This window comes from Callionymus lyra, chromosome 17, assembly GCF_982586985.1.
Source record: "Callionymus lyra chromosome 17, fCalLyr1.hap1.1, whole genome shotgun sequence".
In the NCBI taxonomy this organism is placed as follows: Eukaryota; Metazoa; Chordata; class Actinopteri; order Syngnathiformes; family Callionymidae; genus Callionymus; species Callionymus lyra.
Window position 1 is genome coordinate 20,078,279 of NC_141834.1, and position 21,599 is coordinate 20,099,877.

The window sequence follows — 21,599 nt, forward strand, 5'->3', positions numbered from 1 at the left end:
CAGGAGTTCGAGAAATTCAAGGAAAAGCCTGAACAAATAGAAACGTCTTAAGATGTTTCTTAAAGGAGTCAGTAGATCCATCAAGAGCAAAGAGAGAGAAGATGGTTCCAAAGCTTAGGAGCAACAGCCTGAAAAGATTTCTCTCCTCTTGTCCTGAACCGTGTTCAGGAACCATAAGTAGATTCTGATCCACAGACCTCAGAGCCCGAGCTGGGGTGTAAGGCTGGATCAGATCAGTGATGTAAGGAGGAGCCTGACCATGAATAGATCTGAAAGTAAGAACCAGAATTTTAAAGTTGATCCTGAAAGAAACTGGAAGCCAGTGAAGAGTTTTAAGGATCGGAGAAATGTGAGTTCTTCTACTAGAGCGGGTTAGAATTCTCGCTGCAGAGTTCTGAATCAACTGCAGACGAGACGATCCTTCTTGTTAAGACATGAAAAAAAACTGTTACAATAGTCCAGACGAGAAGAAACAAACGCATGGATTATAAGCTCCAGATCATGTTCCGACAACATTTTCCTAAGTTTAGAGATTTTTCTCAGTTGAAGGAAACAGTTTCTGGTCAGTTTTCTTCAGTGTCGAACAAGAGACATGTCTTTATCAAATACAACACCCAGGTTTCTCAGGCTCAGTTTGACAGACTGACCTAAGTCACCCAAGTACTGACTCAACCCTGGAATCTTATTATCATGAGCAATCACCAGAGTTTCAGTTTTGTCCACATTTAGCTGTAAAGTGTTTTCACTCAGCCATTGTTTGATTTCTAGCAAACAATTGACTAATCTGTTCAGCCTCTGGGGCTCAAGATTATAATAAAACAATAGGGAATAAAACAATAATAAATACAAAAAAATAATTGTAAACACATTATATTAAGTCATACAGTACACATATAAAGATTATAATAAAACAATAATAGGGAAAAAAACAATAATAAATACAAAAAAAGAATAGTAAGCACATTATATTAAGACATACAGTACACATATTAAGATTATAATAAAACAATAATAGGGAATAAAACAATAATGAAACAATTGTAAATACAAACAAACATAGTAAACACAACAAAACCGTAATAAAATAAGAATACTAATGTACAATACTTAATGTACAAGCCAATGGGTTTTTTTTTTTAAACATCAATACAGCTCAACAAAACTAATCAAAACTATCTGATTATTGGCAGAACATGACACAAGTCAATCTGTTAAACTGAAAACACAGTTTGGAACTGGTTCTTTGTTTGGTGAGCTGCCCCTGCAACCTGATCTGTAATACACAGGAAATGGATGTCTGATAACTATAACATACATTTAATGTTATTGTGGAAATATTATTGTGGAGAAAGTATTTAAAATACATTTTATTTGTGCAAACTAAGCTTGTTATTATTAATAATAACGTGTTGTGTGGTTTTCCTTCAGAAATATCAGTCTGTTTAGTCAAATATAGTGAAAATGTGTCGCTAAAGTGTGTAAAAGTTACTTTCTTGTGAACCATTAGCATTGTTAGCATTAGCATTAACTTCTGACCGATCCGAGATCAGCGTGCGCCAGCGAATAAAGCCCGCCCCCCGCGCTCTCATTGGTCGCCTCGCTAAGTGGTGAGCCTTCGCCCGGCGAGCCAATCAGCTGCGGCCTTCGCCCACTCCGGCCAATCGGAGCGACTCTGTACTTTGCACCTTAACTTCTTCCCTCCCGACCCGAGCGTGATCCGAGGAGACTCGACTCTCTTCGCTCCTCTGGACGAAACATGCTCGCCGTGAACGTCAACATCGACGATGCCGTGAAATCTCTTGTTTTCTGGATTACTTTGAGCGTGTTTTCTGGACATGTCAGCGCTCAAGAAGGTATGAGAGAAAAAAAAACTCGCTTCGCAGGTACATCCAACAAGTACAAGAGTAATACTCCTTTAAATTCTATACTATACTAATACCTGACTTAAAATGAAAGGAAACAACTATGATTAATTTCTACATTTTTACTTGTCAAACAAAACACTTTAGAGTCATTTAATAATCCTGTAATAATAATTGTTGGGTTTTTTTCTATTTAACAAACACAAGTTTTGTATTTTTTATTGTTTAATTCCGTGTGTGTTTTGAAGGAGGTCATGTGGTGACATGGAAACATTCCTCACATTCTCTTCTTCTTCTGCGTGTGTTTACCATTTGATAAAAATCCTTAAATCCGTGTGGGAGACACAGGTCTGTCCGGCCGGTCCATGTGTGAATCATAGTGACCACAAAAACACAAAAACACACACACACACACACACACACACACACAAACACACACACACACACACACACACACACACACACACACACACACACACACACACACACACACACACACACACACACACACACACATACAAATCCACTTGTTTTTGTCTGCTCCCTCCATCAATGAATCACACGCTCGTGACACCTTGAGGTTCGAGAGCAAAAATATGTGTAACATGTTGATTGACACATTGAACAGGACGAGACAAGGCATTGACGGGTCAGTCGTCGCCACCCTGTGTGGACCTGTGAGGACCTGTCAGCAGACGAGTGCTACGAAAACACGCCTGATGCACTCGAGTCGCTCCTGAATCGCTCACAACCAAAAAAGAAAATCACTGCTTTAAAAAAGTTTTGGAGGAGAGACGAGGAATCGCGCCAACAACTCCCCCCCCCCCTAACTTCCTGACAATCGCACCCGGAAAGTGACAGATCCATGCTCCGTTGCCCCCGGCTACAGTATGTCACTCTGGCATTTCCAGGGAATCCTTAGGGGCCCGACAGGAGGGGCACTAACCTCTAAAGAGCTGCCGGGAAGCAGGGGTGTCTGAAGGGATGCACACAAGGGTGAGCGCCGGGTTATTGTCCAGGAAAACCTTATAAGGCCGAGGCGGTGTGACCGCTCTGGTGTTTTGACCATCCTGGAGGATCTGAACTGCAACCCCCCCGCCCCCCCAACCCCACCACCACCCCCTCACCATGTGACCTCCGAGAACTGACTTGTGTGTACAGTGTAGTCAGGAGTTTGTCATATCGGGGGATATAAATATTTGTGTCGGTCCGAAGTAGCCGAGAGGAAAGTAAACAGTGAATCATGGTTCGGGGAATTGAAAGGAGATTATTCCGACCGCAGAGAGAGGTATTTAGAAGTGAGAAAATTACTTTAAGATGATTTTGTTCCTAATGTGTGTATCTGTTGTAATTAAATCCCTTTTTTTAGCATTTGAAATATTTGGAGAGTTGTTTAATTCTAAATATCCTACAGTTTGTTATCCTTTACCATAAAAAAGGTATTAACTTTAACAGCTGTTTTACTGAAAGTTTTGCCGTAATTGTACACATTTAAAACATCTTAAACTTATCTCAAACACTTAAAGGGACACAAACCTGTATTTCCTAAGACCCCGCAAATACAGTGTGTGTACACTAGGAGCTTGCTCGATATTTCCCTGGAATGTTTTCTGTCCGTGTAGCATGTTAGCCTTTTAGCTTCTGCTACAAACAAGCTTAAAATATTGACTTGTTTAATTTTTAACATACAACATAGTACTACAAGAGGGACGTCACAGACGAGCAGTGTGGAAGGATTTCGGATGTTTTCAAGTGTATTTTTGGACGAAGAATAGTGTGCACGGTTTGTGACGTCACATAAACAAACGTTACCATTACATACGTCTTTGTAATGTCTGGAACGTGTAATTTCTATGGGTTAGCATATGAAACTGCTTAACCCTTGTGTTATCTCAGGGTCAAGGTGACCCTTAGGCCCGAAAAGAACACAAGGCATACCACAAACACATTTGTTTACAAGCCACCGGGTTACCTTGACCCTGAGACAACACAAGGCATAACCTTAACACATTTGTTGTTTTCAGGCCACCGGGTCACCTTTATTCTGCGATAACACAAGGGATACATCAAACACATTTGTTTTCAGGCCACCGGGTCACCTTGACCCTAAGATAACACAAGGGACACCACAAACACATTTGTTTTCAGGCCATCGGGTCAGTTTGACCCAGAGATAATACAAGGGATACCACAAACACATTTGTTTTCAGGCCACCGGGTCATCTTGACCCTGAGATAACACAAGGGATACCACAAACACATTTGTTCTCAGGTTACCGAGTAACCTTGACCCAGAGATAATACAGGGGATACCACAAACACATTTGTTTTCAGGCCAAGGGTCACCTTGACACTGAAATAATACAAGGGATACCTCAAAGACATTTGTTGTTTTCAGGCCACCGGAACACCTTGACCCTGAGATAACACAAGGGATACCACAAAAACATTTGTCTCAGGTTACCGAGTCACCTTGACCCTGAGGTAACACAAGGGATACCACAAACACATTTGTTTTCAGGCCAACGGGTCACCTTGACCCAGAGAAGGGTTGAATAAGGCTTTTTTTTACAGTAAAAATCTATAATAACCTTGGAAAGCTTGACTAGTAAAGTAATATTTGCAGGTGATGGCTGCGGACACACTCTGTTCGGCGCCGACTCGGGAACCTTGGCCTCGCAGAACTTCCCCGGCACGTACCCGAGCTCCAGCTGGTGCCGCTGGAGGCTCCGCGTGCCCGAGGGTCGGAAGCTGCTGCTGCTCTTCGGGGACGTGGACATCGAGGGCGGCCCCGGCTGCCTCAACGGGTCCCTGTCCGTGGCCGACAAGAACGGAGTCGTCCTCCTCGGTACGCTTCCCGGATCAGCGCTTGCTCAACAGAACCCGCCGCCGCCGCTCGCGCCCCGAGGGCGTCTGGTTCACACTTTGAATTCCTGCTTGATTTATGGAGCCGTGAAGTGACGCCTCTGAACACGGAGATGGTTGTTGGCAGGTCCGGTGTGCGGGAGGCTGAGCGCGGCCCAGAAGAACCTGACGCTGCAGAGCAACGAGGCCACGGTGGCGTTCAGGTCCGGCCTGCACCGGTCCGGGCGAGGGTTCCTGCTGTCCTACACCACGGACCAGCACCCAGGTGAGCAAATGTTTACTCGCTGGACGTCGAGAATGTTTGTCCGACTTTCGTTTACAAGTTTACTCGGAGTGTTTGTCCGGGTGAGTCACAGCTGATCCACATTCGTGAGTCTGAGCTGCTCAGGCGTGTTTGTACAGAAAGATGAGGCCAGACTTAGATCCAGGCCTCGGGCTTCAGCCTGTCACTCAAGCTGGAATCTTTGCCCCGCCCCCTTTTCTTCTTCTGCGGTTCTCTCCGACACGAGGCTGTAGTATTGTCCAGTACTTGACTCTGGTGTTGTGATAGTGTAGTAACAAGTATATATGTGTAGTATTGTCCAGTACTTGACTCTGGTGTTGTGATAGTGTAGTAAAAAGTATATATGTGTAGTATTGTCCAGTACTTGACTCTGGTGTTGTGATAGTGTAGTAACAAGTATATATGTGTAGTATTGTCCAGTACTTGACTCTGGTGTTGTGATAGTGTAGTAACAAGTATATATGTGTAGTATTGTCCAGTACTTGACTCTGGTGTTGTGATAGTGTAGTAACAAGTATATATGTGTAGTATTGTCCAGTACTTGACTCTGGTGTTGTGATAGTGTAGTAACAAGTATATATGTGTAGTATTGTCCAGTACTTGACTCTGGTGTTGTGATAGTGTAGTAACAAGTATACATGTGTAGTATTGTCCAGTACTTGACTCTGGTGTTGTGATAGTGTAGTAACAAGTATATATGTGTAGTATTGTCCAGTACTTGACTCTGGTGTTGTGATAGTGTAGTAAAAAGTATATATGTGTAGTATTGTCCAGTACTTGACTCTGGTGTTGTGATAGTGTAGTAAAAAGTATATATGTGTAGTATTGTCCAGTACTTGACTCTGGTGTTGTGATAGTGTAGTAACAAGTATATATGTGTAGTATTGTCCAGTACTTGACTCTGGTGTTGTGATAGTGTAGTAACAAGTATATATGTGTAGTATTGTCCAGTACTTGACTCTGGTGTTGTGATAGTGTAGTAACAAGTATATATGTGTAGTATTGTCCAGTACTTGACTCTGGTGTTGTGATAGTGTAGTAACAAGTATATATGTGTAGTATTGTCCAGTACTTGACTCTGGTGTTGTGATAGTGTAGTAAAAAGTATATATGTGTAGTATTGTCCAGTACTTGACTCTGGTGTTGTGATAGTGTAGTAACAAGTATATATGTGTAGTATTGTCCAGTACTTGACTCTGGTGTTGTGATAGTGTAGTAAAAAGTATATATGTGTAGTATTGTCCAGTACTTGACTCTGGTGTTGTGATAGTGTAGTAAAAAGTATATATGTGTAGTATTGTCCAGTACTTGACTCTGGTGTTGTGATAGTGTAGTAACAAATATATATGTGTAGTATTGTCCAGTACTTGACTCTGGTGTTGTGATAGTGTAGTAACAAGTATATATGTGTAGTATTGTCCAGTACTTGACTCTGGTGTTGTGATAGTATAGTAAAAAGTATATATGTGTAGTATTGTCCAGTACTTGACTCTGGTGTTGTGATAGGGTAGTAACAAGTATATATGTGTAGTATTGTCCAGTACTTGACTCTGGTGTTGTAGTATTTACAGACCACATGACTTTTGATGAAGTCATAACTGCTTTCATTTGTTTTCAAACCAAAATATGTCACTGTATCCTCTTGTCCTCAGTCGAGTAATGACCGCTGCCAAAAGTATAATTGCAACACAAAAAAAACAAACGCAGCAAATATTTGAATGTTAATCATAAATAAAGTAATATTTTATTATATAAAGGAATCTATTAAAATATAAATTATAAAATAGCTATGATAAAAATAAAATAGGATTTGAAAGTAAAGATAAATTGAGGTAACAGTGCAGTTGGGGAGAACCAGCTTTAAAAGCTGCTGGAGTCCACTGTATCCTCTCGTCCTCAGTCATCACAGGGATCTGGCAGAGTTTTATTGTTACTTCAGCTGCGGAGCACATACATTTAGTCGACATTTTCTGTCACTTCCAACTACAGTTTTGAAAACAACATAAAGTGTCATGAGTAACAAGGTGGTAATATGGAAGTAAATGTGTGTCTTTGGACTTAAAACATTATTTTTTACTGCATCAAAATCATACTTTGTACTTGAAAAAGTATCACATTTCAAGCACTGTACATTTTTTGCTGACTATAATTTATTTTGTGTGTATAAATATAGGGTAATATTAAAATATTGAACATATTTCTATGTAAATAATTAAATGTTAAAAAAAAAAGTCACTGTAAGAAAATAAGTGGAAAAAGTAAATGTTGTCAGGTTACACTTGTCAATACTACACAGAATCGACTACAGAAAAAGAACAAATACATTCTTGCAAGCTGGAGACCTCGGCTCCTGCAAGGGTTTGAGCGAAGACACTTGCTCTCCTGCAAGTACACTTAAAGGAACAGTTTCTTTGACTGAATGGTTCGTTTTACACCAAATTGAATATTAATAAACCAAAAAAAGACCTATGATAAAAAAACAAAAAAATAAAATAAAATAAAGTTAAAAATACAGGGTGGCGAAGAGATCGCCTCACAGCAAGAAGGTTGTTGGTTCAATTCCAGGGCAAGTTTGTTTGTTCTGCCCGTGTTGCGTGGGTTTACTCCGGTTTCCTCCCACAGTCCGAAAACATACAGAGGTTGATTGAGAACTTTGGGGAAATTTTCCGTATTTATGAGTGTGTGTGTGAATGGGTTGTCTGTCTTTGTGTGCCCTGAGACAGACTGGTGTCCTCCTTTCCAGGGTGTCCCCTGCCTCTCGTCCTATGATACTGGGATGGACTCCAGTCTCCCCGCGACCCTCATAAGGGATAAAGTGGTAGAAAATGAATGAATGAAAAATACATGCATAATATAATTGATTATAATATTTCTGTGAAACTATAAAAAAGTGTTTTAATAAATATGTTAGATGTATATTTTACGTGGGAACACTTTGAATAATACTTTTTTATAATTTAAAGAGCACTAGTTTGATAGAAAGACTCAGGAGAATCCAGACAGAACCAGATCCACTGCATGTGTCATCACTTCCTGTTTTGGTGGAGCTTGTTTGCGGGAGTCTGGAGCCGGAGCGGGTCCGAGACAAACCACAGTCTGTTCCCCGGGACGGCTCCGGCACCGGGCGGTCCAGAGTGACCGAGTCCAAGCGTGACAAAGAGTTCTGTCAGCCGGGCTCTGCTCGTCTGCACCAATTAGAACCCGTGGGCTCAGAACGTCTCTTCGGAGAACATGTTCCTCCTCATGAACGTCACTTGTCGTTTCAGATGTCGTGTCGTGTCTGCAGCGAGGCTCGCACTTCAGCTCGGGCCGGATCAGGTCAGGTCCAGGTCACGCTGGTGCTGGTTCTGTTGCTGATCTTCTGCTCCTTCCTCAGTGTTTACTGTCCGGCAGGATGTCAGAACATCAGCGGAGACGTGTGGGGGAGTTCAGAGCAGGGCTACAGAGATGTGAGTGGAAGTACACACATATATATATATATATATATATGTTTATTATGTATCAATATTATTTATTAATTACATGTATCAGTTCCATCACAGTGATGCATTGATGAATTTAACATTTTTAATTATTTATTTATTTTATTTTTATTGTTTTCTTCTTTTTAAGCATTTCATCTTTTTTTATTTATTATTTAATTCAATTAATATTGATGTTATGTATCAATATTAGATATAAATGACATGTATCAGTTCCGTCACAGTGATGCATTAATGAATTTAACATTTCAAATCTTTTTATTTTACTGTTTTTCTTTTTGTTTTTTAAACATTTAATCTTTCTTTTTTTTTTAATGATTTAATTCAATTATAATTGATGTTATGTATCAATAATAGATATAAATGAGATGTAACAGTTCCATCACAGTCATGCATTAATGAATTTAACATTTTGAATTATTTATTTATTTTATTTTTATTTTTTTCTTCTTTTTAAGAATTTAATCTTTTTTTTTTTTATTCTTTTTTTATTCAGTTATAATTGCTGTTATGTATCAATATTAGATATTAATTATATGTATCAGTTCCATCACAGTGATGCATTGATGAATTTCATGTTTTAAATCATTTATTGAATTTATTTTTCTTGTTTTTTTCTTGTTATTTTAGGCATTTAATACGTTTTTTTTTAATTATTTAATTAAATTATAATTGATATTATGTGTCAATATTAGATATAATTGAGATGTATCAGTTCCATCAGAGTAATACATCGTTGAATTTAACATTTCATTTAATTAATTTATATTATTTTATTGTTTTTCATCTTGTTTTTTAAGGATTTAATCTGTTTTTTTAATTATTTAATTCAATTATAATTGATATTATGTGTCAGTATTAGATATAAAGTATATGTATCAGCTCCATCAGAATTATGCATCGATGAATTTAATATTTTAAATAATTTTTTTTTTTTGTTTTTTTTTGTTTTTTTAAGCCTTTAATCCGTTTTTTTTTATTATTTAATTGAATTATAATTGATATTTTTTGAATAAAATTGATATTTTTAAACAATTTAATTAAATTAATAACATTTGTTTACATAGTTATTATATTTTAATTCAAAGATACATTCTCTTAATTCTATATATTTATTAAATTTTGTATCCTTTTAAATCCAATATAAAAATGTTCCGTACAATAATGAAATAAACATTTATTCAAGCGAATATTATTCCACAAAAAGCAGCTTTTGATGATCAAAGTAAGAAATAAATGGAGGAGAAAAACGTTCTCAGGGTGAATTATTGCAGGATAACTGCAGTCATTAGAGGTAATAACACAGGAGTTAAGAGTCTTACTTGAAATGAGACGCTCAGTCGTCAATAAAGTGGTTTTAATAAAACTCTGGTATTAACTGTGAACATCTGTTTTCAACTTCAGTAGAAGTTTAATCATCACTTAAGTCTGGATGTCATTTGCAGCCGAAAGTCTTGGTTTAATGACGCCGAGTGACAAACACAGCAACGTTTATATTGTGCATTTTTGTGACCCTGTTTCAAAGAAGAAAAGACGACAAACTTCACTTCGATGTGTTTTCAGTGTTTTAAACACGTGTTTTTTCAAATGCTCTAGAACTGAAAATTGTTTGATTACATTATATTGGATTATAGTAGAAAATTGTTTGATTATAGTAGAAAATTGTTTGATTATAGTAGAAAATTGTTTGATTATAGTAGAAAATTGTTTGATTATAGTTGAAAATTGTTTGATTATAGTTGAAAATTGTTTGATTATAGTAGAAAATTGTTTGATTATAGTTGAAAATGGTTTGATTATAGTTGAAAATTGTTTGATTATAGTAGAAAATTGTTTGATTATAGTAGAAAATTGTTTGATTATAGTTGAAAATTGTTTGATTATAGTTGAAAATTGTTTGATTATAGTAGAAAATTGTTTGATTATAGTTGAAAATTGTTTGATTATAGTTGAAAATTGTTTGATTATAGTTGAAAATTTGGATTATAGTTGAAAATTGTTTTATTATAGTTGAAAATTGTTTGATTATAATTGAAAATTGTTTGATTATAGTTAAAAATTGTTTGATTATAGTTGAAAATTGTTTGATTATAGTTGAAAATTGTTTGATTATAGTTGAAAATTGTTTGATTATAGTTGAAAATTGTTTGATTATAGTTGAAAATTGTTTGATTATAGTTGAAAATTGTTTGATTATAATTGAAAATTGTTTGATTATAGTTGAAAATTGTATGATTTATAGTTAAAAATTGTTTGATTATAGTTGAAAATTGTTTGATTATAATTGAAAATTGTTTGATTATAGTTAAAAATTGTTTGATTATAGTTGAAAATTGTTTGATTATAGTTGAAAATTGTTTAATTATAGTTGAAAATTGTTTGATTACAGTTGAAAACTGTTTGATTATAGTTGAAAATTGTTTGATTATAGTTGAAAATGGTTTGATTATAATTGAAAATTGTTTGATTATAGTTAAAAATTGTTTGATTATAGTTGAAAATTGTTTGATTATAGTTGAAAATGGTTTGATTATAGTTGAAAATTGTTTAATTATAGTTGAAAATTGTTTGATTACAGTTGAAAACTGTTTGATTATAGTTGAAAATTGTTTGATTATAGTTGAAAATGGTTTGATTATAGTTGAAAATTGTTTGATTACAGTTGAAAATGGTTTGATTATAGTTGAAAATGGTTTGATTATAGTTGAAAATTGTTTTATTATAGTTGAAAATTGTTTGATTATAGTTAAAAATTGTTTGATTATAGTTGAAAATTGTTTGATTATAGTTGAAAATTGTTTAATTATAGTTGAAAATTGTTTGATTACAGTTGAAAACTGTTTGATTATAGTTGAAAATTGTTTGATTATAGTTGAAAATGGTTTGATTATAATTGAAAATTGTTTGATTATAGTTAAAAATTGTTTGATTATAGTTGAAAATTGTTTGATTATAGTTGAAAATGGTTTGATTATAGTTGAAAATTGTTTAATTATAGTTGAAAATTGTTTGATTACAGTTGAAAACTGTTTGATTATAGTTGAAAATTGTTTGATTATAGTTGAAAATGGTTTGATTATAGTTGAAAATTGTTTGATTACAGTTGAAAATGGTTTGATTATAGTTGAAAATGGTTTGATTATAGTTGAAAATTGTTTTATTATAGTTGAAAATTGTTTGATTATAGTTAAAAATTGTTTGATTATAGTTGAAAATTGTTTGATTACAGTTGAAAATTGTTTGATTACAGTTGAAAATTGTTTGATTACAGATGAAAATTGTTTGATTATAGTTGAAAATTGTTTGATTACAGTTGAAAATTGTTTGATTACAGTTGAAAATTGTTTGATTACAGATGAAAATTGTTTGATTACAGTTGAAAATTGTTTGATTACAGTTGAAAATTGTTTGATTACAGATGAAAATTGTTTGATTATAGTTGAAAATTGTTTGATTACAGTTGAAAATTGTTTGATTACAGTTGAAAATTGTTTGATTACAGATGAAAACTGCTTCAACGTACCCTGGAAATGCAAACAAACCGGTTAGAGTTGGGTCAAGTAGAGTAGGGCGAGTGGAAAAGGGCCATGAGCCAATCAGAGTCCAGATTCTATGGCGGCGTGTCCATAATTCAACAACGAAAGACAGCAAAACCTAGCAAGATAATGGCTTTTCAATACAATTCTTGATCGCTGAAGCGCTATTTTGACTCTCCGCTAACTTTAGACCCCCCCCCCAGCAGATTGACCTTCTTTGTTAGAGGTGACAAGAGTCAAAACGTTATTTGTTTCGATACCAGAAACAAACAAATATTGAGGTTGAATTTGCCCAAAAGTGTTAAGCTAACACGTAGCTACATGTGATGATATCCAAGCTGTGACAAACAGTTTGAGTTACAAAATGGAATCTTGTTTTACCTTTTCAACGTTAAACTCTTCATCTCCACAGACGTCCGTCCTGTGCAAGTCGGCCGTCCACGCCGGCGCCACGTCCGACGCCCTGGGCGGCGCCGTGACCGTGTCTCGGGAGAAGAGTCTCAGATTCTATGAATCTACCTTCGCCAACGGAATCTTGTCCAAAGTGTGAGTTTATTCTCAGCGAACAAAAGGTTGTTGTTGTTTTCGTCGATGAGCTCTCTCTGATTGGTCGTGTCTGCTCGACAGGAAGTCGTTATCAGAGAAGAAGATCGTCTTCCATCAAGGTGCGTTGTTTGAACCGGCTGATGTACTGAGAGAGCACATACCTCTGCCAAGGAGCTCATGACTTAATGACACTCAACACTGAATGACTTCACAGAGTGTAACAACATCCTGAGGATATTCACCACAAACGCGTCGTCGTCGTGGCAACAGACAGGCTGGTCGCCCGGGAACATGGACGCCGCCGGTCGCGAGTCGGTGAACTGGAGCGCGGCGAGCGACGACATGCGACCCTGGGTGGAGCTGGGTTTGACTGACAGGAGCTCCGTCACTGGTGAGGAGGTTTAGCTTTAGCTTCTTAGCTCGTTTAACTCTCAACGTGTGGAGTGTGTTGACAAGAATCTGACGGCACGATACGTATCACGATACAGAGTTAACGATACGCTATATAGTGATAGTGTAGGATGTACTTGTGGTATTGTCGAGTACTTCACTCTGGTGTTGTGATAGTGTAGTAAAAAGTATATATGTGTAGTATTGTCCAGTACTTGACTCTGGTGTTGTGATAGTGTAGTAAAAAGTATATATGTGTAGTATTGTCCAGTACTTGACTCTGGTGTTGTGATAGTTTAGTAAAAAGTATATATGTGTAGTATTGTCCAGTACTTGACTCTGGTGTTGTGATAGTGTAGTAAAAAGTATATATGTGTAGTATTGTCCAGTACTTGACTCTGGTGTTGTGATAGTGTAGTAAAAAGTATATATGTGTAGTATTGTCCAGTACTTGACTCTGGTGTTGTGATAGTGTAGTAACAAGTATATATGTGTAGTATTGTCCAATACTTGACTCTGGTGTTGTGATAGTGTAGTAACAAGTATATATGTGTAGTATTGTCCAGTACTTGACTCTGGTGTTGTGATAGTGTAGTAACAAGTATATATGTGTAGTATTGTCCAGTACTTGACTCTGGTGTTGTGATAGTGTAGTAACAAGGATATATGTGTAGTATTGTCCAGTACTTGACTCTGGTGTTGTGATAGTGTAGTAACAAGTATATATGTGTAGTATTGTCCAGTACTTGACTCTGGTGTTGTGATACTGAGTAGCAAGTATATATGTGTAGTATTGTCCAGTACTTGACTCTGGTGTTGTGATAGTGTAGTAACAAGGATATATGTGTAGTATTGTCCAGTACTTGACTCTGGTGTTGTGATAGTGTAGTAACAAGTATATATGTGTAGTATTGTCCAGTACTTGACTCTGGTGTTGTGATAGTGTAGTAACAAGGATATATGTGTAGTATTGTCCAGTACTTGACTCTGGTGTTGTGATACTGAGTAACAAGTATATATGTGTAGTATTGTCCAGTACTTGACTCTGGTGTTGTGATAGTGTAGTAACAAGGATATATTTGTAGTATTGTCCAGTACTTGACTCTGGTGTTGTGATAGTGTAGTAACAAGTATATATGTGTAGTATTGTCCAGTACTTGACTCTGGTGTTGTGATAGTGTAGTAACAAGGATATATTTGTAGTATTGTCCAGTACTTGACTCTGGTGTTGTGATAGTGTAGTAACAAGTATATATGTGTAGTATTGTCCAGTACTTGACTCTGGTGTTGTGATAGTGTAGTTACAAGTATATGTGTGTAGTATTGTCGAGTACTTGACTCTGGTGTTGTGAAAGTGTAGTAACAAGTATATATGTGTAGTATTGTCCAGTATTTACAGACCACATGACTCTTAACGAAGTCGTAACTGCTTTCATTTGTTTTTTAAACCAAAATATGTCCAAACATCAGCTTTAAAAGCTGCTGGAGTCACTGTATCCTCTCGTCCTCAGTCGTCACCAGGAATCTCGCAGGATTTAATTGTTCCTATAGCTGCGTATTATTTCACGAATTTCAACACAAAAATGAGCAAAAGCTGTGAACATTAACATGGTTATTGTAAATATTAATTTATATTAAAAATTATTTTATACACGATTTATTAAAAATTTAAACAATGAAATAACGATGATGCAATTAAAATATGATTTAAAAGTGATTGGATGGTGATGTGTCCGTCAAACAGATTGGTCCCGCCTCCATGAAAAGGTAGTAACAGGACATTGTTTAACTATTGAATTGACAACGTTTTGAGGATCACCTACCCCCCCTTTACAGTATGACGGTGAATGTTTCAGGGGTGATCACGACGGGCTCCGACGACCTCGTCCTCCAGACCTTCACGCTCCACTTCAGCAAGGACGGGAAGAACTGGAGGGTCTACAGAGGAGCTCTGAGCAAAGACCCCAAGGTTCGTCCGTCCCCCCTTGACCTCACGTGACCCCGTGTGTCTCACCTGACCCCGCGTTCCTCAGGTGTTCCCGGCCTACACCGACGGTCACCTCAGGTCCCGCAACAACCTCTTCCCGCCGGCGGTCGCTCGCTTCGTGCGCCTGCAGCCGCTCGCCTGGCGAGGGAGAGCTTCGGCTCAGATCCAGGTCCTGGGTTGTCCCGTCACCAAGATGTTGACCAGGACCCGCTCGTCCGAAGGTGAAGATCCCTCGGTTGATCCTGATCCTGATCCCGGGTCCTGTACTGACGCCGTCCTCTCGCCCCTGCAGACGCCGCTCCGCCCGTCAGGGTCGACCCGTCCGGTCCGACGCCCTCGCCCGCCCCCTCGTCCACGGAGAGTCCCATCCTGGTGGAGACCAGACCAAGTACGTGAGTCGGACTACTGGTCCAGACTCGGTTCATGACTCTTGGTTCCCGCAGGGTCCGGTCAGCCGGTGGTCCTGGCCGTGGGCGTGGTCCTGGGTCTGATCATGTGTGGGACCTGTTTGCTGGCCGGAGTCTGGTGGAAGCGAAGGTACGAGTCCATGAAGATCAAATACTTGCTGTGAGAAGTTCTCAGAAGGTTCTGATACTTCAAACTCAGCTGTCAATCATTCAGGGACACAAATATCAATCGAATATTGAACCGATCGACTCAAAATACTTTTTCCCCTCAAAGTCCTAAAGAAATATTTGACTTTACAAAAACTAAACTTTAAATGAGGCTTAAAAAACATCAATATTTTGATTGTGTCGTGTTTTTATTGTGTCTTTTTGAGAGTTTTCAAGTTTTTTCTAAAGAAAAAAAGTTTAAAAATAATGGTTACAAGTGAGTTTGACATTTTTTCTCCTTTAAGTCCTAAATAAATGTTTATAATAATAATATTTTACTTTACAAAAAACTCCCTTTTGACAAAACTTTTAATGATGCATAAAGAAACATCAATATTTTTGATTGTGTCATAATTTATTTGTGTCTTTTTGAGGTTTTTTTAGAGAAAAAAAAAAAGAAAAAATGATTGCAAGTGAATCTTAATAATTAAAAAAAGAAAAATATCCCTGGAACTATCAGAAATGTTGTCTTTAGTAAAAGATAATGTGGGTTTTTTTCATCAATTATAAATGTAAACCTCAAGTTGAATATTAAACCAAAACCATCATATACATCTTTGTCTTTAGACTTAATTAAACAGTTTTTTATCATGTTTTTAGACAGCTGTTCAAGGTTTTTCTATAAATAAAAGGTAAAAAAAAAAAGTTTCCAGCGACTCTGACTCTTAAAAAATAATTTTTGTTGCTTAGATTTGTAAAATAAAGAATAAAGTGTTGTTTTTTTACATTAATTATCAATGAATCGAGACCTTAAACTAAACAAAAACAGTCGTTTTTCAATATAAAGCTTTTAAATCCAAGAGAGTTGATCAAGATTTTCGTGAAGATAAAATTAAAAATCTAACTTTGATAACACGAAGATCAGCGTCGAGTCACGACACGATCGACTCTCCCTTCAAACGTATTTTAATGAATGTTTTAAATCATTTTAACTCTCGTCTCCTGCAGGAAAAAAGAAGCTCAGATCAAATATTCTCTCCCGACAAGTGAGTTTTTCTGCTTCCATCGACTTGTCGTCATGAAAACAAGTCTTTAAAAAGTCTTTGTCGTCGTCAGACTGTCAGAGTTTCCAGGCCAAGAGTCTCCCGTGTCCCCCGGACCTCATCTCGTACCCCCTGGAGAGGAACGTCCACGACCCTCTGCCCGGACCGCCTCGGAACGGTGAGACCGCGAGTGGAGTCTTCTTCAAGGACTCCTTCCTCTGGTGGAGACTCACGTTCCTTCCTCTGAGAGGTTCTCTCTCCAAAGAGGTTCTCTTGAGATTGTTTTCTATCCGCCGCCCCTCCCCCGCTCGAGAAGAGTCTTTGACTCGAGTCACAACATTGAGTCACTCGTTTAAGTCGTTAAACGGTTTCATTTGTTAGCATCGTGAGTTTGACGAGTTCATGTCCGAGTGTTTGCTGCGACTCCAAACTAACGTTTCAAGAACAGAGAACAAGCTTTTTAGCCTTTTTAGCTTTTTGAGTCATTTTTCTGAGTCAATTACCACATTTTTACTCGTTTTCTCACTTGATTCTGACTCATTTTTTCTAACTCAAACATTTTCTGGATCAGTTTCTAACTCGATAAAAACTTTCCAACTCGTCCTGCAACTATAAAAAAAAATACTTTATATATAAATCTAACCAAATACACATTATGATTCGTTTCGTTCCATTCATTATTACTGACTAACTTTCAAACTTGATGAACCCTTTCTGACTCAGTTTCTAACTCAAACCTTTCCGACTCATTTTAACTCGATAAACATGTTCCAACTCATTTTCTGAATCAAACCCTTTCTGACTCGTTTTTTAACTCGATAAACATGTTCCAACTCATTTTCTGAATCAAACACTTTCTGACTCGTTTTCTAACTCAAACCCTTTCTGACTCAGTTTCTTATTCCATAAACACTTTTCAACTCCTTTTCTAACTCACTTTCTGACTCATTTTCTAACTCAAACCTTTCCGGCTCATTTTTTAACTCGATAAACATGTTCCAACTCGTTTTCTGAATCAAACACTTTCTGACTCATTTTCTAACTCAAACCTTTCCTACTCATTTTTTAACTCGATAAACATGTTCCAACTCATTTTCTGAATCAAACACTTTCTGACTCATTTTCTGACTCGTTTTTTAACTCGATAAACATGTTCCAACTCATTTTCTGAATCAAACACTTTCTGACTCGTTTTCTGACTCGTTTTTTAACTCGATAAACATGTTCCAACTCATTTTCTGAATCAAACACTTTCTGACTCGTTTTCTGACTCGTTTTTTAACTCGATAAACATGTTCCAACTCATTTTCTGAATCAAACACTTTCTGACTCGTTTTCTGACTCGTTTTTTAACTCGATAAACATGTTCCAACTCATTTTCTGAATCAAACACTTTCTGACTCAGTTTCTTATTCCATAAACACTTTTCAACTCCTTTTCTAACTCACTTTCTGACTCATTTTCTAACTCAAACCTTTCCGACTCATTTTTTAACTCGATAAACATGTTCCAACTCATTTTCTGAATCAAACCCTTTCTGACTCATTTTCTTATTCCATAAACACTTTTCAACTCCTTTTCTAACTCACTTTCTGACTCATTTTCTGAATCAAACCCTTTCTGACTCGTTTTTTAACTCGATAAACATGTTCCAACTCATTTTCTGAATCAAACCCTTTCTGACTCAGTTTCTTATTCCATAAACACTTTTCAACTCCTTTTCTAACTCACTTTCTGACTCATTTTCTGAATCAAACCCTTTCTGACTCGTTTTTTAACTCGATAAACATGTTCCAACTCATTTTCTGAATCAAACCCTTTCTGACTCGTTTTCTGACTCGTTTTTTAACTCGATAAACATGTTCCGACTCATTTTCTGAATCAAACCCTTTCTGACTCGTTTTCTGACTCGTTTTTTAACTCGATAAACATGTTCCAACTCATTTTCTGAATCAAACACTTTCTGACTCAGTTTCTTATTCCATAAACACTTTTCAACTCCTTCTCTAACTCACTTTCTGACTCATTTTCTGAATCAAACCCTTTCTGACTCGTTTTCTGACTCGTTTTTTAACTCGATAAACATGTTCCAACTCATTTTCTGAATCAAACACTTTCTGACTCAGTTTCTTATTCCATAAACACTTTTCAACTCCTTTTCTAACTCACTTTCTGACTCATTTTCTAACTCAAACCTTTCCGGCTCATTTTTTAACTCGATAAACTTGTTCCAACTCATTTTCTAACTCAAATACTTTCTCACTCATTTTCTAACTCGTTAACATGTTCCACCTCCTTTTCTAACCAAATACACATTATGATTCGTTTGGTTCCATTCATTATTACTGACTAACTTTCAAACTTGATGAACCCTTTCTGACTCATTTTCTAACTCAAACCTTTCCGACTCATTTTTTAACTCGATAAACATGTTCCAACTCATTTTCTGAATCAAACACTTTCTGACTCATTTTCTTATTCCATAAACACTTTTCAACTCCTTCTCTAACTCACTTTCTGACTCATTTTCTGAATCAAACCCTTTCTGACTCGTTTTCTGACTCGTTTTTTAACTCGATAAACATGTTCCGACTCATTTTCTGAATCAAACACTTTCTGACTCAGTTTCTTATTCCATAAACACTTTTCAACTCCTTCTCTAACTCACTTTCTGACTCATTTTCTGAATCAAACCCTTTCTGACTCGTTTTCTGACTCGTTTTTTAACTCGATAAACATGTTCCAACTCATTTTCTGAATCAAACCCTTTCTGACTCGTTTTCTGACTCGTTTTTTAACTCGATAAACATGTTCCAACTCATTTTCTGAATCAAACACTTTCTGACTCAGTTTCTTATTCCATAAACACTTTTCAACTCCTTCTCTAACTCACTTTCTGACTCATTTTCTGAATCAAACCCTTTCTGACTCGTTTTTTAACTCGATAAACATGTTCCAACTCATTTTCTGAATCAAACCCTTTCTGACTCAGTTTCTTATTCCATAAACACTTTTCAACGCCTTCTCTAACTCACTTTCTGACTCACTTTCTTACTCAAACCTTTCCGGCTCATTTTTTAACTCGATAAACATGTTCCGACTCATTTTCTGAATCAATCACTTTCTGACTCGTTTTCTGACTCGTTTTTTAACTCGATAAACATGTTCCGACTCATTTTCTGAATCAAACCCTTTCTGACTCGTTTTCTGACTCGTTTTTTAACTCGATAAACATGTTCCAACTCATTTTCTGAATCAAACACTTTCTGACTCAGTTTCTTATTCCATAAACACTTTTCAACTCCTTCTCTAACTCACTTTCTGACTCATTTTCTGAATCAAACCCTTTCTGACTCGTTTTTTAACTCGATAAACATGTTCCAACTCATTTTCTGAATCAAACCCTTTCTGACTCAGTTTCTTATTCCATAAACACTTTTCAACGCCTTTTCTAACTCACTTTCTGACTCACTTTCTTACTCAAACCTTTCCGGCTCATTTTTTAACTCGATAAACATGTTCCGACTCATTTTCTGAATCAATCACTTTCTGACTCGTTTTCTGACTCGTTTTTTAACTCGATAAACATGTTCCGACTCATTTTCTGAATCAAACCCTTTCTGACTCGTTTTCTGACTCGTTTTTTAACTCGATAAACATGTTCCAACTCATTTTCTGAATCAAACACTTTCTGACTCAGTTTCTTATTCCATAAACACTTTTCAACGCCTTTTCTAACTCACTTTCTGACTCATTTTCTAACTCAAACCTTTCGGACTCATTTTTTAACTCGATAAACATGTTCCAACTCATTTTCTGAAATTAAACACTTTCTGACTCATTTTCTAACTCAAACCCTTTCTAACTCAGTTTCTTATTCTATAAACACTTTTCAACTCCTTTTCTAACTCACTTTCTGACTCATTTTCTAACTCAAACACTTTCTCCCTCATTTTCTAACTCGTTCAAATGTTCCAACTCCTTTTCTAACTCATACAGTTAATGAATCCGTTTATAACTCAAACAAATTCCAACTCCTACGTTTCATTTCCTTCACTTTCCGACTCGTTTTCTTTCTCAATAAACACTTTACGACTGACTTCAAACTCGTCTCACACCCTCTCATTAAACTCATCATCGAAGCCGAAAAGGACTCGTGGTCGAGCTGACGATTCGTCTCTCCCTCCAGACTACGCCGAACCGGCTCTGGGGGGGCAGAAGGTGGGCTCGACCTTCAGACCCTCCTCCTCCTCGGACGAGGCCTACACCGTCCCTTACGCCTTCAACCTCTACGCCACTCCGGGTACTCTCCCCGAGTACGCCGAGCCTCTCCCCGCCGAGCCGGAGTACGCCACGCCCTTCGGCGAGCAGGACGCCATGTTGCCCGGCTGCGTCCACCACGGCCCTCCGCTGGCCTACGACTGCCCGTCGCACGGCGTCCTGTCCAACGGCTACTGCACGCCGGCCGCCGTCCACGCTCACGCCACCAGACCGGACAGCGTGGTCTACGCCGAGCCCAAGTCATGTGACCCCTCGGCGCCGAGGCCCTTGTATCAGGAGCCGCTCTGACACTTTTTATAGAGACTTTTTTTTTTTTACAAAGACTTTTTCTCACCGTTGAGACGTTTTAACCACATGTTGCACTTTTGTTGTTCATTTGAAATCATTCTAAAAAAAGTGAAATTGTTGTAATGACGTCGTGCGACCGCTAGGTGGCGAGTCCGCGACTCAAAATACAATGAATAAAACGGGAGATGAAAGTTTTATATACTTTGAATATGAATGTTGTTTTTGAAACGATGAACAATAACGTACTTTACTCATGAATTATTTATCACTTTGCAAAGAAACTCACTTACTTATAACTTATTGAATGAATGACGACCAACAGTGTTTAAAGTGTATTTTCCAGTATTTTAATATTCGACAAAAAATAGATTTGATTGTACAACATTTTCTTTATATTTAATACATATTTTATACAAGAACAGCTAATAAAATACTTGACATGGAATCTTGATATTGAATGAACAACTTTAACAGCAAAAAAT

The 21,599-nt window shown here is 37.2% G+C and overlaps 1 protein-coding gene across 1 annotated transcript; it reads left to right on the forward strand.

Moving 5' to 3' along the window:
• Positions 1–1,727: 1,727 nt before the first annotated feature.
• Positions 1,728–21,314, forward strand: LOC148062922 (discoidin, CUB and LCCL domain-containing protein 1). The gene is made up of 15 exons (XM_087812973.1): positions 1,728–1,853; positions 4,489–4,710; positions 4,855–4,992; positions 8,277–8,328; positions 8,387–8,459; positions 12,441–12,574; positions 12,656–12,693; positions 12,789–12,965; positions 14,821–14,933; positions 14,998–15,172; positions 15,244–15,339; positions 15,395–15,488; positions 16,514–16,551; positions 16,622–16,726; positions 20,738–21,314. Exons 1-15 carry the CDS (start codon positions 1,757–1,759, stop codon positions 21,115–21,117), a joined length of 1,932 nt encoding a protein of 643 aa, XP_087669099.1. The 5' UTR covers positions 1,728–1,756; the 3' UTR covers positions 21,118–21,314.
• The last annotated feature ends 285 nt before the right edge of the window (positions 21,315–21,599 follow it).

What these genes read in the sequence shown, in the direction of transcription:
- LOC148062922 (XM_087812973.1), top strand. Translation starts at nt 1,757, where the DNA reads ATGCTCGCCGTGAACGTCAACATCGACGATGCCGTGAAATCTCTTGTT. An exon ending in CAGGACCCGCTCGTCCGAAG is followed by an intron (nt 15,173 to 15,243) that starts GTGAAGATCCCT and finishes TCGCCCCTGCAG; the next exon opens with ACGCCGCTCCGCCCGTCAGG. An exon ending in CAAATATTCTCTCCCGACAA is followed by an intron (nt 16,552 to 16,621) that starts GTGAGTTTTTCT and finishes TGTCGTCGTCAG; the next exon opens with ACTGTCAGAGTTTCCAGGCC.